Source organism: Brachyistius frenatus, unplaced genomic scaffold, assembly GCF_029030835.1.
Source record: "Brachyistius frenatus isolate BFR_SWC_R1_liver_20210118 unplaced genomic scaffold, ASM2903083v1 Contig_138, whole genome shotgun sequence".
Classification (NCBI taxonomy): Eukaryota; Metazoa; Chordata; class Actinopteri; family Embiotocidae; genus Brachyistius; species Brachyistius frenatus.
The window spans coordinates 943,616-957,953 of NW_027210737.1; the positions used below are offsets into that span (position 1 = coordinate 943,616).

General features: G+C 39.7%; 1 protein-coding gene across 1 annotated transcript in view; it reads right to left on the reverse strand.

The window, feature by feature from the left end:
* The window catches only part of thsd7aa (thrombospondin, type I, domain containing 7Aa), a 143,602-nt gene that overhangs the window by 4,757 nt on the left and 124,507 nt on the right, over positions 1-14,338 (reverse strand). Inside the window, exons 23-27 of the mRNA XM_069715116.1 lie at positions 12,418-12,591; positions 11,977-12,072; positions 5,903-5,985; positions 2,704-2,917; positions 979-1,066 (exon numbers count right to left, since the gene is read on the reverse strand). Of these exons, the coding sequence (XP_069571217.1) occupies positions 979-1,066; positions 2,704-2,917; positions 5,903-5,985; positions 11,977-12,072; positions 12,418-12,591 (655 nt within the window). The remainder of the gene's footprint in view (positions 1-978; positions 1,067-2,703; positions 2,918-5,902; positions 5,986-11,976; positions 12,073-12,417; positions 12,592-14,338) is intronic.

Genomic DNA, 14,338 nt, shown 5'->3' on the forward strand with positions numbered 1-14,338 from the left:
AAAAATGAAATGAATGAATAAATATGAGCAGTGATGTGAGTTTAAATCCTATTTAAAGAGAGCTATAATATGTCAGACGGACACTCCGGACAACATTTAAGCCTCACTTTAGATGAAAGACTAGAACTGATAGGTAGAGGTCATTAAATTATATAATACAACAAAGCTGCTTCGAGATTCTTGAAATTAGATATTCAGATATAAACGCCACACAACCCTGACTATTTCAGGTTTGCCAAATGAAAAAATATAAATATTTTTGTGTGTTGCTTCATGGCTGTGACTGTGACAACTGCTAATAAATACTGTAGATTACCGCCATTTTACTTATGACAGGGAGCATAGACAACATGTTAGGACAGTTTTAAAGTCTGACAAAATCCTTCTTGTCAAAAGGATGTCATCAGGTTTATGTTAGCTTGAGTTTTAAGATTATAAATTAATAGCAAAATGTCTGTTTGGACCTGGATTTTTCAGAGATAAGGTGCTCACTTGGTCGATGGGGTTTAACTAAAATTACTTTTGAGTTGAATTATAGATGCATTCTTAATCAGGGTTTCTCTACCTCTGCTCTCTTATTTTTCCTCTTATCATCTCTTCCAGGTTCTAACATTTTATAAAGATGCAATACTTCTTTAAGGGTTAGTACTAATTGGGTAATCCCTACTTTAAGACAAATCGTCCCTGTGGTCATTAAAGAAAGTATACATTTGGGTAAGTTTCTCAGTTTAGTTTTACTTTTATCAACTGTTAAGTGGAAATATATTTTGAAAGTTTTCTGTAGGCTTAATCCTGTCAAAGAATTCATACAGTTGAAACAACGCAAAAGAGCACAAATGTCTTCAACCCATTCTGTTTGCAAACATGAGTATTTCCTTTATGGTGCTCTTCATCTCATTACTGAAAATAGATGAACAACAGTAAGACTGATAACACTGACAAAACTGACTGAAACACATTTGATACTTGGTACGTTACCATGCTAAGTATGTCATGGAGATTATGAAGATGAGCAGAACAAATGCTCCTGCTGCTACTCCGTACACCCAGGTCTTCAGCTTCCCATCTACACAGAAACACACAGAAACACACATACACATAATGTTAATACATTGAATATGCTATAGGACAGAGGGTCACAATTACCATGGGCCAGTTTTTTTCAGCATTGTTTCATGGGGGATAACGTGGTTTTATGTGGTGGAGATTGGTATGTACTGAATGCTGTAGATGTCTTTTTGTTAGAGCATTTTATTTTTTTTATTTCATCCAAGTTTACCTTCGGATTGTATCTGAATTCAGATGTCCTGTATTTTTTCCATTAATAAGTGAGAGCTAAAGAGCTACAGATGTTTTTAAATACTACATTTGCTAAAAGTGACAAAGATATTTATGCTAAACTCAAAGCTCAAATGTTGTTGCTTTCAAAAATAAGTTATACGTTATAAGTAAACAGTAGCCTGTTTGTGTGAGACTGCTACAAATATTTACTATTATTTGGCGTTACAAGCTCATATTCCTTCTTTCCTTTTACATTGCTTTGTATTTATATTGTAATCCCCAATAGATTTAGGAGAAAATATAGGACAGTTTTGATTCAAAGGAAGCCAAATATTTACCTGTAAGAATTTTGCAGACAGGCCACCATTTATGTGGTATAAACTGTACTCTATACGTAGTCTGAGATTTCAATTCATAATCCAGTGGATTATGGCAGTGGAGTCAAATATATAGCATGGTGGATTTGTCCTCATTTTTGCTGCACTTCAGTGTGGAAAAAAACAACAACCTGTTAGTCACTGAATCATCAATATAACACAAAGGTACACAACTCAACATTACAACTGCTTGATATCATGTGAGGAAGAGATTTTCAGGAGTATGTTATACAGCAACATCTCCCTCTATAAATATACTATGATTATGACAACAGGTAACAGTACACACGCTGTCACATATCATTCTAAAAGGAGTTTGTACCCATAAATGAATATCTGGTTTTACCTAAGACCTGTTCCTCCTCTCTTCCCTTTTGCTTCTGTTGTTCTGACAATTCTACTTAATTCAGTTGTTTTCCTTTTTTCCTCATCATAATTCTTACCTCCCCGTTCTGCTTTTCTTTTATTCCTCCTTTGATCCTTCCTTTGTCTTACCATGTTCTCTCATTTTCTTTTTTTTTTTAAGTCTCCCGTTTTTCTTGTTTTTCCTTTCTGTCATCACCTTCATGCTTTTATGTCAATTTTCTTCTGATTCATCTGACTTTGTTCTCTTTTTTGCTGCTTTCATCACTTCTTTGCCCTTTACTCTTCTTTTCCTTTCTTCCTGCGACTTCTCTTTTTCTCTAGTTTTTGATGTTTGATTTCCATCCTTTCTTCTTTTCCTCCACTTTGTACTTATTCTTTCTTCCCTGTTTTTTTTGCTCCCTTTCTTCATCTGCACCCCTCCTTGAGTTCTTCTACCTATTATTACCATCCTTTCACTGCTCCTTTTATAGTTTACCAAGCAATAATCTTATTAAATTTGTACATTTTATCTATATAATATTGTTCTTGTGTAAATATTTTATAATTTCTTACTGACCTTCTGGCTGTGTGGCAGTAACTATATATTTTTTCTTATTATTAAAATTAAATGCCATTGTATTATTCAGTCACCATGTCATTCTAATGATAAAACAGCATTCTCAGTCACTCAGAGGGTTACCTGGGCCGAAGGGTTGCAGGAACCAGGTGCGTCCCGCCCTGCCTGGTGAGCTGGCTGCAGTCTGAGTGGGGTTGAAGGCTCGTATTGTCTTGACATCTGCCTTGCTGTCACCTGCTGTGGGAATCTCCAGCACCGGGATGACAGTACACTGGTCCAGGACTCCATCAGATGTCATTACTTCAGTGTAGCCCTCTTCACAGCCACACACACCCGCCTGACACAGCAATGAAACTGTTTTACATAGACACCTGACAGTGGCAAATTTAGCTTTTTCTTCTTACACTGAAATCATGAAACTGCTGTGAAAAATAGCTTTAGTACTTTAAAAAAAAAAAACTGAGTGGATGAACTATTGAATCTTTTACACCTTACCCAAAGGTGTCTTCAAAGATCTCCTTACATTTAAAAGTCTATGGTGTTCTTCACAAAGACCATCTTTTGACTAAGGCAGTGGCTCCAAATATTCCTGCCTTGTGACCCTTTAAAGTAAAGCAGTGTGGGTCTATGAGTTGTGACCAAATAAACCAAAAACTGGAGTTTCATTTGAATAGTTTCTGGAGGTCTGAAGAGGTAAAGCTCACATTTCAAAATGAAAAAGGCATACTTGAAAAAGTGCATGGTTTAAGTCGAAAAGTAATGCCATTTCACAACTGCTATGGGTTGTGTAATATATAATCTTCTCTAAGTAATCATTTCTAAAGTATTATAAACTTTAAATCCTCAGAGATGTGATCAAAGTTTAAATACACTCATAAGGACGCCATACACTATGTATTCTTTCATCTCATTTCTAAGTTCTGAAAATAATGGTAGATTAATGGTCGAAAAAAAGGATTAAATACAATAAGGATGATCTAAAATCAAACACCACAAGGTGTGGTTATCTGTTTGAGTATTAAAGGGTGATTTTCAGCCGCAACACAAGGTGTGGATATTTTAGGTATAAAAGGGAGAATCCTTAGGGATCTGGTCAGTGGACACGGAACTTGTCTTGGGACCCCTTGGCAGTACCAACCTCTAGGACAGAAACTGTAAGGTACTTTAGAAATGTAGTGGGGATATTCTGTGAGCATGACTGAAGAACATTTCTACACAATGAATAAACAGGACTGGGGATAGGGAAATGAAGGAGAGAGGAAAGGAGGGTTAGAGGAAAATCATACATTTCTTGCTGATGCCTAAATGGTCTGTACTTGTATAGCGCTTTCGGTCTCAAAGCGCTTTAACATGGTTTTTCCATTCACACACTAATGAGACAGATCACCATGCAAGGTGCTGCCATCAGGAGCAACTTAGGGTCCAGTGTCTTGCTCAAGGACACTTAGACATGTAGACAGGAGGAGCTGGGGATTGAACCACCAACCTTCCAATTAGTGTTCAACCCACTCTACCGTCTGAGCCACAGCCTCCCCAAACTGATTACGCCTGTCAATACCACCTGCTTGAATGTAAGGCTACTTCAATTTGACTAACTTTCTCTGGTAAATAAGTTTATCTGGTCTGACACAAATACAAATATGACTTTTTTTTAAGTTTGTTTGCATAACTTTCACTTTTTACCACATTTCCACATTATTCTGGTTACAGGGATCTCTGACTAGCGTGGACGAGTATGATAACATAAATCTGCAAGAATTTACTGGTTGTTCCGACTCTCAACCCTCTTGATTGTCCAAACAATTCAAAGATGCTGCAAGTCAAATTCTATGGTGAGGAGCATCACCCCAGTGTTTTTGGTTAGTTTCGGTCTGGGTCTAATTTTCCTTGGGTTTTCTTTGGATTGGAAGAATCCTGGTCCTTTTTTAGGAAATCAGGTTAGATTTGCTTTTGGTTTTCCCATGGAAAACTTCCAATCACATCACATTTTTTTGTACGTTTTTGTACAAGACAGTTTTGCATAAGATTTATAATCTGCATTACCCTTAAAGACTGTTTTCAGAGAGTGTTTAGAATCATACTTAGAAAACACTTGTCTTGAATGGATTGATATTTGAAATAGAAGTCCTGATTGCCGAGTGAACAATGTACAATGTCATGTAGAGGCTTGTTTTAATGTTGGAGTGAAGTGCATACATCTTTAACAAATCCTATATCACCTTTAATAAAGATTTAATTTAACTGTTTAATCTCATCTCAAAATCCACTCAGCGGTTTGCAGTCTGATGCTGCTGTTTGTTTTGACAGACAATGAGTACACTGAATTGTGTTGGGTGGTGTGTGTGGAAGTCTGTGCAGGGAAGCTAACCCTCCTCCACATTTGTCTATCTCATCTATGACTCTATTCATCACACTGCAGGGGGTCCCCAGCTCCCCGACAATCTCTGGAGGATAATCGGCCTCAGAAATCCCCGCTTTGCAAACAATAGGTGCATAAATTCAGTAGCAGACAGAGGAGGAAATGAGGGATCATTTACATCTCTTTTACACACACACACACACACACACACACACACACACACACACACACACACACACACACACACACACACACACACACACACACACACACACACACACACACACACACACACGTATGTATGTATATATATAAAAATGGGAAAATTTAGCAGCATAGGGTGAGTCAGAATATTGACTTCTTTTCACTCCTGATTTTTCTTTTGCCTTATGCTATTCTGATGGGGAGCTTTCATCCCAACTGAGGCTCAATACAGCCCTCAGCACACCTTCTCACTGCCCCATTACAGGTTGACAGAGAAAGCTCTGGGGTTTTCAGCAATTTAATAATATTTCACATGGTGGAAAAAAGTTGCTACAGTTGCTACACAAAATAGTTGTAGCGTGTGCTTTGTTTTGCTATGGATACAGTTTATTAAAAAGTATGGCTTTATGATGGTGTTGCTACTGTTGCTGTGGTATTAATATCTCAAAATAATTGTTCCTTTTTTAATCACAAGTGTTTTCAAACAATGTAAAATCAGGCCTGTTACATACAGTCTCTCACTTGAGCATGAAAGGGTTAAATGACCTGCCTACATCTAACAGGCGTGTGGAACCTGTGACGTAGGATCTCAATTAGTTATATAAGAAACGGTACTATACCAAGTCCACTCAGACCCTGATCAGTCTGCTTCACTGAAAATACCATTCAAGACAGCAAAGCAGCAGCATTGTGGCTGCTGAAGACTGGATCTGACCACAGCTGAATGACACATTTTCCATCACTCCATCCCAAACTCACCTCTGTGCACAGGGACCGCGGCTTGGCACATGGTGGGTCACAAGATCGATCCGCCATTGGCTGGGCTGTCGCTAGGCATCCACCTGCAGAGCAAAGGCCACAGGTTTAAACTCAGACAGAGGTTGACTGTTTGTGTTTATACCATTGTAAGATATAAAAACAAAAACCTTTACTGCTAGCCCTTCAATAACAATATTACAGTCCAATCAATGTGATGGTTTATGGTCCACATTCCTTGCTGTTTTATAACAGTATTATAGTTGGCCTCTCTGTTCCTGTCTCTCCCTGGAAATGCCATTACTACAATATATTCATACAATAATTTAATAGTTAGAGTTTGAAAACCAATAAAAAAAACATAAAAATCCTCAGACTACTTGATACACTTGTTTTTTAAACGATGTGCTTTGGCAGCACATCCCTACTCTTTTTTTGGTTTCAATCTCATTTCATTCTTAAATAGGAATTCACATTTTGGTCAGAATTAGGGATGGAGTGATCGTTTCATTGCTTGGTAATCGGGGTTAATCTGAAGTTTCGCAGAGTTGTCAAATATGTGGGGAAAGGCGTGTGTTAAGTTAATAGCATCATTCTGTTACAAGTCAATTCAAAATGCTTCACAGAGGCATGGAAACACAAGTGTATTCCCAGTGAGGATAAAATAGACTGGATAATGTAGACTAACAGTACAATTGATACCGATCCAACCAACACACAGTTAGAGAAAACACATCTGCAAAAACATTGTAATCTCTTGAATATTTATTAGGTGGCACACTAGGGGAGAGACCTCACTATGAATATCCATGAGAGAAACTCCATTGCTTGGAAGGAAAAATTCTATCAAAAATAAAAAAAGACACAGTTTGCCAAACAGAGCAGCCACAGATAGACACACCATCTGGAATAGCGGGTGTGTTGACATTCTTTGTTCAATTAAACTTGGAGCTGAGTATTTTCACCTAACCCAAGAATATGACATGGATCCTTGAACAAAGCAATAGTTATAGATAAAAGCTCATGCAATGATTAGAGGAGTTTATTCTTTGAGATCCTTCAAATGACACACCAAATGAATAATAATACCTTGTAGAACGATGCTGTAGTGCAGATCTTAACCCTGACACAGTGCTGCAGAATGGGATTAAATCTGACTGTGGCACTGCTATGGATTAAAACTAATCTGCTACAGTTTCCTTGAATGCTATGTCAAGTAATGCTTAAGCAAGTTATCTGGGATTCAGACACTCTGGATAAATTTAAGTAATTTCATCCTCTTTATCAACCTGCCATTCACTGCACAAGACCTAATGTGGCAGTGGCAGTTTAGGAATTGATTTAGGTCACATTTACATCTGAGTTGAGACCATAGACTGCTCCACACAGGCTTTTTAGGTATTCACAACATCAAGAGTCTGGTTGTCAAGAATAAGCTTTGATTGTACGAAGAAATGTGACTCATATAGCTCATTCTTGACATTGGAAACTGTAGTTTGTCCGATAAAATATTAACTTATCTAGCTATTTTAGAGTTTTCCACCCTAACCCATGATCTTATTTTCAGCGTTGCATTCTGATATCTCCATAAAAACTGAACAAACACCTACCTCTAATGTCTAAAATAATGGATTTGACACTATTTTAAATAGCTTAAAATTATCTGTTTCATTTCAGCACTAAAGTTGCTCCTCTTGAAATAAATAACAGTTGCCAACAGTTTAATTGTTGCAAAAGCAGGAACTCATTTAATTTTGACAACAACAACAAAAAAGTAAGTGATAATTAGACTTTGCTCCCATTAAAAACAACCTCATAGGTGATTTGGGTAAGCAGGTTCTTGTGACATATAATTACATTTCAATGTGAAAGCTGCCTCCTCTGTCCATGTAATTATGAGAAGCACAAAGAAGGGAGATTGTTGTAAAACAGGGGACACATGTCATTCATGAGCTACCTTAACCATTTGTGAGGAGTTCACTGAAGGTTTGAACAAAATGCAACATTTCCCATACACCGACCTACTTGGGCAGCTTGCCCAGATATATTGATGGCTTATTATTTGGGAATCCATTTCAGCATTTTTTATTTGATTATTTTTTAACAACAAAATGACGCTATCAATACGATTGTTTAACAAGTGGACAATCTCCCCTCGCTCGCTTCACCTGAGTCTGCGCTGCACCGTGTCAGTGTAATAGAGGGGCACAGGTGGGGTTGAGCTCTGCCCTTCAGGAACAAACAGAGTTGCCCTTGAACCTCTGTGTCCTTACCGTATGTATATTGGTTGGTCAGGTGTCAATGTGTTGCTAGCCAATTAGGACAAGAAGATGAGACTTTTTATGTAGCCTACTGGCTTCTTAGGGCGGCGGGACTAAACGACAGGAGCGCGTGAAGCAGAGAAAGAGGGAAATCGGGTGGAAATACAGAGATGTAGCGCTAGTTGTAAGTTCCAAAAAAATTGTTTTATTGTTGTTAGTTGTTCGAGTTAGAACCAGAGTATTTTGTATGGTCCGATAATACGGGAAAGTGATTCGTGTTGGAAGCTGTTTCGGTCGGTAAAACACTTAGGTGGCGCTGAAGTCATTGGCACTGTGGATTTTTCTGCTAACAAGCTCACGGCTTTGCTCGCTGGGAGAAGAGAGCCAGAGTGCGTGGAGGAAAACCCCTTTGTTTTGCACCGAATTTCTGAGTGAGTATGGTAAATAAACATGTCATGACACGGACCATTATAGTAGCAAAATAGGAAACTCATTGGTGTTTGTGAATTTCTGGCTAGTGTGTGTCGAGTGCTGCCACAGGCTACTGCAGTAGATGTGCTGAGGACTGCGCTACATGCCTAGGGACAGAGGGACAGCGATGCAGGACGGGTTTCCTCTCATCACACAGCCTCTTGCTGGACACAGGGTTTGCAAAGACCGTTACCTACAGCTTTCTAAGTCACCGAGGAACAGTGAGCATGATACCATCACATTGACCTATCAAATCCCGGGTATTATTGTTTTTTTTTATTTTTTTTATTTTCTGTGGGTCAAAATTTGGTTTTGTAATAAATGCTGACTGTTTTCATTCAATGCATGTGGGTTAAAGAAATGTTATTTCAGCGTAGAAAGTAAGGGCTAAAACAGGGCTACATATGAATGCATGGGAGTTTAATCTCAGTGACAGCATAGCTGCATCTTAAGCTAACCAGGCCTCTCTGCATCTTAGTCAGAGTCATACACTGAAATTGGGCTATTGTAGACACATCCTAACATCTATATTTTCGTAGACCCTCTCCAATACCATGCAAAGGGCTATGGCATGAAGACCCTAAACCAGGGGTGGGCAAACTACGGCCCGCGGGCCACATCTGGCCCGTTGGTCTTTTTAATCCGGCCCGCCGAAGATTGGTACAGAATTGCCCAAATCAAATCATATCATAATTATGACTGCATTCATTTGACCTTGTCCTGTAATACCTGGCGGTCCACCAGGTGGCGCACTAGGCGCAGTGATACATTGACTTGATTTTGCGGAGGCCGGGCTGCTCTCTGTTGTTACTCTGCTGCTGCTCTGAACACATCTGCAACGATGAACGGGCCAAAGAAAAGAAAAGTCGACAGCGAGCGCCGAGTGTTTAATAAGGAACGGACGACTAAATACTTTTTCACTGAAGTCCGGTCGAAGGCTGTGTGTCTTATTTGCCAAGAAACCGTTACGGTTTTAAAGGAATACAACATCAGCCGTCACTTTTCCACCAAGCATGCTAATTGCGCTAACAACCAGTCAACGCAAGAACGGACGGCGACCGCTCGGAGGTCGGCAGATCGTTTGCAGGATCAGCAAAACACCTTTATCTGACAAATTGCCATCCAAGAATCAAGCACGAAGGCAAGCTATTTGCTGGCATTCAAATTAGCAAATACCAGCAAGCCTTTCTCCGAAGGGGAGTTTCTCAAAGAGTGCGTGGTAGAGACAGCAGGTATCTTGTGTCCTGAGAGCAAGAACAAATTAGAAAACATGAGCTCATCACACAGGACGGTGACTCGCCGTGTTGAGCTAATTGACGAAGACTTGGCCAGCAAGCTAAACAAAAAAGCGGAGTCATTCACATTATATTCCTCGGCACTGGACGAAAGTAATGACATAAAGGACACCGCTCAGCTTTTAATTTTTATCAGAGGGATTAATGACAATTTTGAGATAACAGAGGAGTTTTTGGCCGTGGAACCCCTGAAGGGGAAAACGCGGGGAGAGGACTCGTATGACGGCGTGTCGGGGGTCATCGAGGGGCTCCAGCTACCTCGGAGTAGCTCGCCAACGTTACCACAGACGGATTGCCAAATCTGACTGGAAAAAACATCGGGTTGTTCAAAAGAATCCAGGAGGGGGTGAAAGAGGACAACCCTGAGCAGGAGGTCATTTTCTTACACTGTGTAAATCCGTCCTGCAGCTCGACCACGTAGTGAAGCCAGTTGTAGAAGTGGTGAACTTTATTGGAGCGAGAGGACTTCACCGTCCTCAGTTTATTAAGTTTCTTGAAGAAACTGACTCTGATCACCAGGACTTGCTTCACCACTCCAACGTCCGCTGGTTAAGTTTGGGGAAAGTATGTCAACGAGTGTGGGAGCTCAAACAGGAGATTATCTCATTTTTGGAGCTACTTGAGAAAGCTGACGATTTTCCTGAGCTGAGTGACACAGATTGGCTTTGTGATTTATCTTTTGCTGTGGACGTACTGACACACATGAATGAGCTGAATGTGAAGCTACAAGGGAAAGACCAGTTTGTGCATGAAATGTACACAAACGTCAGAGCCTTCAAAACCAAGCTAGCTTTATTCTCAAAGCAAATGTCAAACAAGTTATTTGCTCATTTCCCCACGCTGGCTACGCTGAAAGATGCCCCTCGACATGTGAAAAAATACAGGAAATCACTGGACAACCTGCACGGAGAATTCTGCCATCGGTTCTCTGATTTTGGAAAAATTGACAAGTCACTTCAGCTGGTGTTGTGTCCCTTCAGCTGGTGTCGTGTCCCTTCAGCTGGTCTCATGTCCCTTCACACGAGACCCTGAAACGGCACCACAGGAGTTGCAGTTGGAACCGATTGATCTCCAATGTGACACCGTCTTAAAGGAGAAGTTCAACTCTCTTAAACTGGATGAGTTTTATGCTTCATTAAGCGCAGCCAAATTTCCAAACATCCAGAAGGTGGCACAGAAGATGCTGGTATTGTTTGTCTTTACGTACGTGTGTGAACAGACTTTTAGTGTGATGAACACCAACAAAGCACCTCACAGATCCCAGTTGAGTGATGAACACCTCAGATCTGTTCTGAGAATTGCCACAACAAAACTAACACCAGACTTCGATGCACTGGCAAAGAAGGGTGATCAACAACACTGTTCCCACTAAAAGTGAATGTACGTATTAACACTGAAATGCTTTTTTTATGTTAATGTTTGATATGTATGCATCTGGTGCTGGCCAGGCCCGTCTGTCAAATTTTAAAAGTCAATGTGGCCCCTGAGCCAAAAAGTTTGCCCACCCCTGCCCTGAACTATAATTTGAATTGAGAAGGTGGGTTACACTGGCTAAATTAACCCTGATCTTCAAAACGATATAAGAGCATGACATAAAATAAAAGTAAGAAATATTAAGACATAAATATAATAAGAACCATAATATATAAAATAGAAAGCGAAAACAGACATTGTACCAAAGCTATTTGGTAATAATTTATTTGGTAATCATTTTTAACTGTGGTACTTCTCATCATTATTTACACTCATAAACTATTCCCAATATCAACCAGAGAACTGCCAGCATCTCCAGGCATTAGCACATTGGCTTTTTTTTTTTAGAGAGTTTGCAACATTATCAGTGCTCATTATTTCTGGAATATTTAAAAGCCCAACGATAGATGATGGGTAGTTGTCTCAGTTTCACTATAAAACAGAATGCAATTGCCTTATCAAAAGTCTGATCATGTGGGACTACTGTGTAATAGGTTCTAAGAACAGCTACATATATAATATTACTGGCATAATTGGAGAGACATATAAAGACATGAGTCAGACACATGAAGCTCACCTGTCACATTGAGTCCATCTGAACGCTGACACCACACTTGGCGGGATGATCCTCTCCATGTTCCAGTCCTCCACTCGTATTCAAAACACTGCCCATCTGCCAAAAGGACATGGTCACATAGTTTATCTGCAAGTATTTATTGTATATTATCATTATTACTTTTTATTTCTCTTTTTCCTTTGACTTACATTGTTTTACTGTTTGCATTTAACTATATCAGCCTGTCAGTCACATGTAATGCACTTTTGAATTGCACCAAACTGTACTAAAGGTGCTATACATACTGTATTGTAAATAACAATACAAAATGCATGTTGGGAAAACATATTGAATTCAAGTTATCTCCAAAGAACATACACATTCTTAAGTGTATCTAAAGTCAAATGAAATTTCTGCAATGGAATTTACATAAAATAATGACCAAGGCTCTGCCCAGCTGACCTGTGCATGGCCGTGCCTCCAGCTCTTGTTCTGGACACTGCAGCAGGTTCTCTGGATCCTGGGCCACCACGGCTCTGGAACGAACCTGGACCGAGCCAAAACCCAGGTCATCCCCACTAACACAGCTTAGCTGGCACGGGCTCCAAACAGTCCAGTCTGTCAAGTAGCACTCTCCTACAGAACATACAGAAAGTTCAGCAGCCAGAACTCAACATCATTGTGCCGTAGTTAGGGCCTGATTTATTAAGATCTCAAATAAAGGGTACTAAAATGCATGTTCCTTCCAAACGTTTGCACATTGTTTTGCACCCATTTTGCGTGTGATTTACTGAGTAATTGCGTCATTGAAATCAGGTTGTATTTAAATGAGGGGTTTGCGTGTGTTAAAGTGATTCCAGCGATGGAAAACAGAGCGACCGCAAAAGGAAAAAGGAAATCTGATCCCACTGAATTTAAGAAATATAAATATAACAAGAAGAAAATGCTATACAGAAGATTATCAGCGAGGAAGTCAATACTGTGGGAAAAACAAAAAGGTGAAAAAAAGGCTTAATAATAAAACACTGCAAATAAAAGAGGAGGAACAAACAACGATCAGCAGGTCCAGGTCTTTCTGTGATGAACAGGTGACTTTTCATTCATCGGGAACCTTATGAAGCTACCTATGAATTCTGCAGGACACATTCAGGATCTGAATAACAGGACTGGGTGGGCTATCAAAGCAGCGATATGCTGGAATGACCCAGAGGCAGGACAAGGCTGAGTCGTACGTTTTTTAATTGCTGGTATTTTGTGCCTCCTCCTTGTTGTTAGCTGTCAATCATCATTCAGTTCATTCAATAACTCAGAAGTGTCATCGCTTGACAAACGATATGTCTGAATAAACTTTGCCTGTGTCATTTCAGAAATGTTTCCACGGTTGTAAACCACGTTCTCTACATATTCTTTAGTTTCTCTGCATCTCCTTCTCAGCACAAAGCAGCCGTCTCTCCAGATTTGCGTTCCTGATTAATACCTTTCAGTCGTACTAAAATATACAACAATCACTTCTCCTATTTCTACTTCCAGGTTTAGTAAATATCGTTGCGGGTGCTAAATTGTTCTATTTTCATTTCCCCTCTCAGTATTTTGCACCTTCAAGCAGAAACAGACAATATTACATACAGTGGGTACGGAAAGTATTCAGACCCCTTTACATTTTTCACTCTTTGTTTCATTGCAGCCATTTGCAAAAATCAAAAAAGTTCATTTTATTTCTCATTAATGTACACTCAGCACCCCATCTTGACAGAAACAAACAGAAATGTAGAAATTTGTGCAAATTTATTAAAAAAGAAAAACTGAAATATCACATGGTCATAAGTATTCAGACCCTTTGCTGTGACACTCATATTTAACTCACATGCTGTCCATTTCTTCTGATCCTCCTTGAGATGGTTCTACTCCTTCATTGGAGTCCAGCTGTGTTTAATTAAACTGATTGGACTTAATTAGGAAAGGCACACACCTGTCTATATAAGATCTTACAGCTCACAGTGCATGTCAGAGCAAATGAGAATCATGAGGTCGAAGGAACTGTCCAAGGAGCTCAGAGACAGAATTGTAATAATAATCCTTAAATGGAAGAAGTTTGGGACGACCAGAACTCTTCCTAGACCTGGCCGTCCAGCCAAACTGAGCAATCATGGGAGAAGAGCCTTGGTGAGAGAGGTAAAGAAGAACCCAAAGATCACTGTGGGATGGGAGAAAGTTCCACAAAGTCAACTATCACTGCAGCCCTCCACCAGTTGGGGCTTTATGGCAGAGTGGCCCGACGGAAGCCTCTCCTCAGTGCAAGACATATGAAAGCCTGCATAGAGTTTGCCAAAAAACACATGAAGGACTCCCAGACTATGAGAAATAAGATTCTCTGGTCTGATGA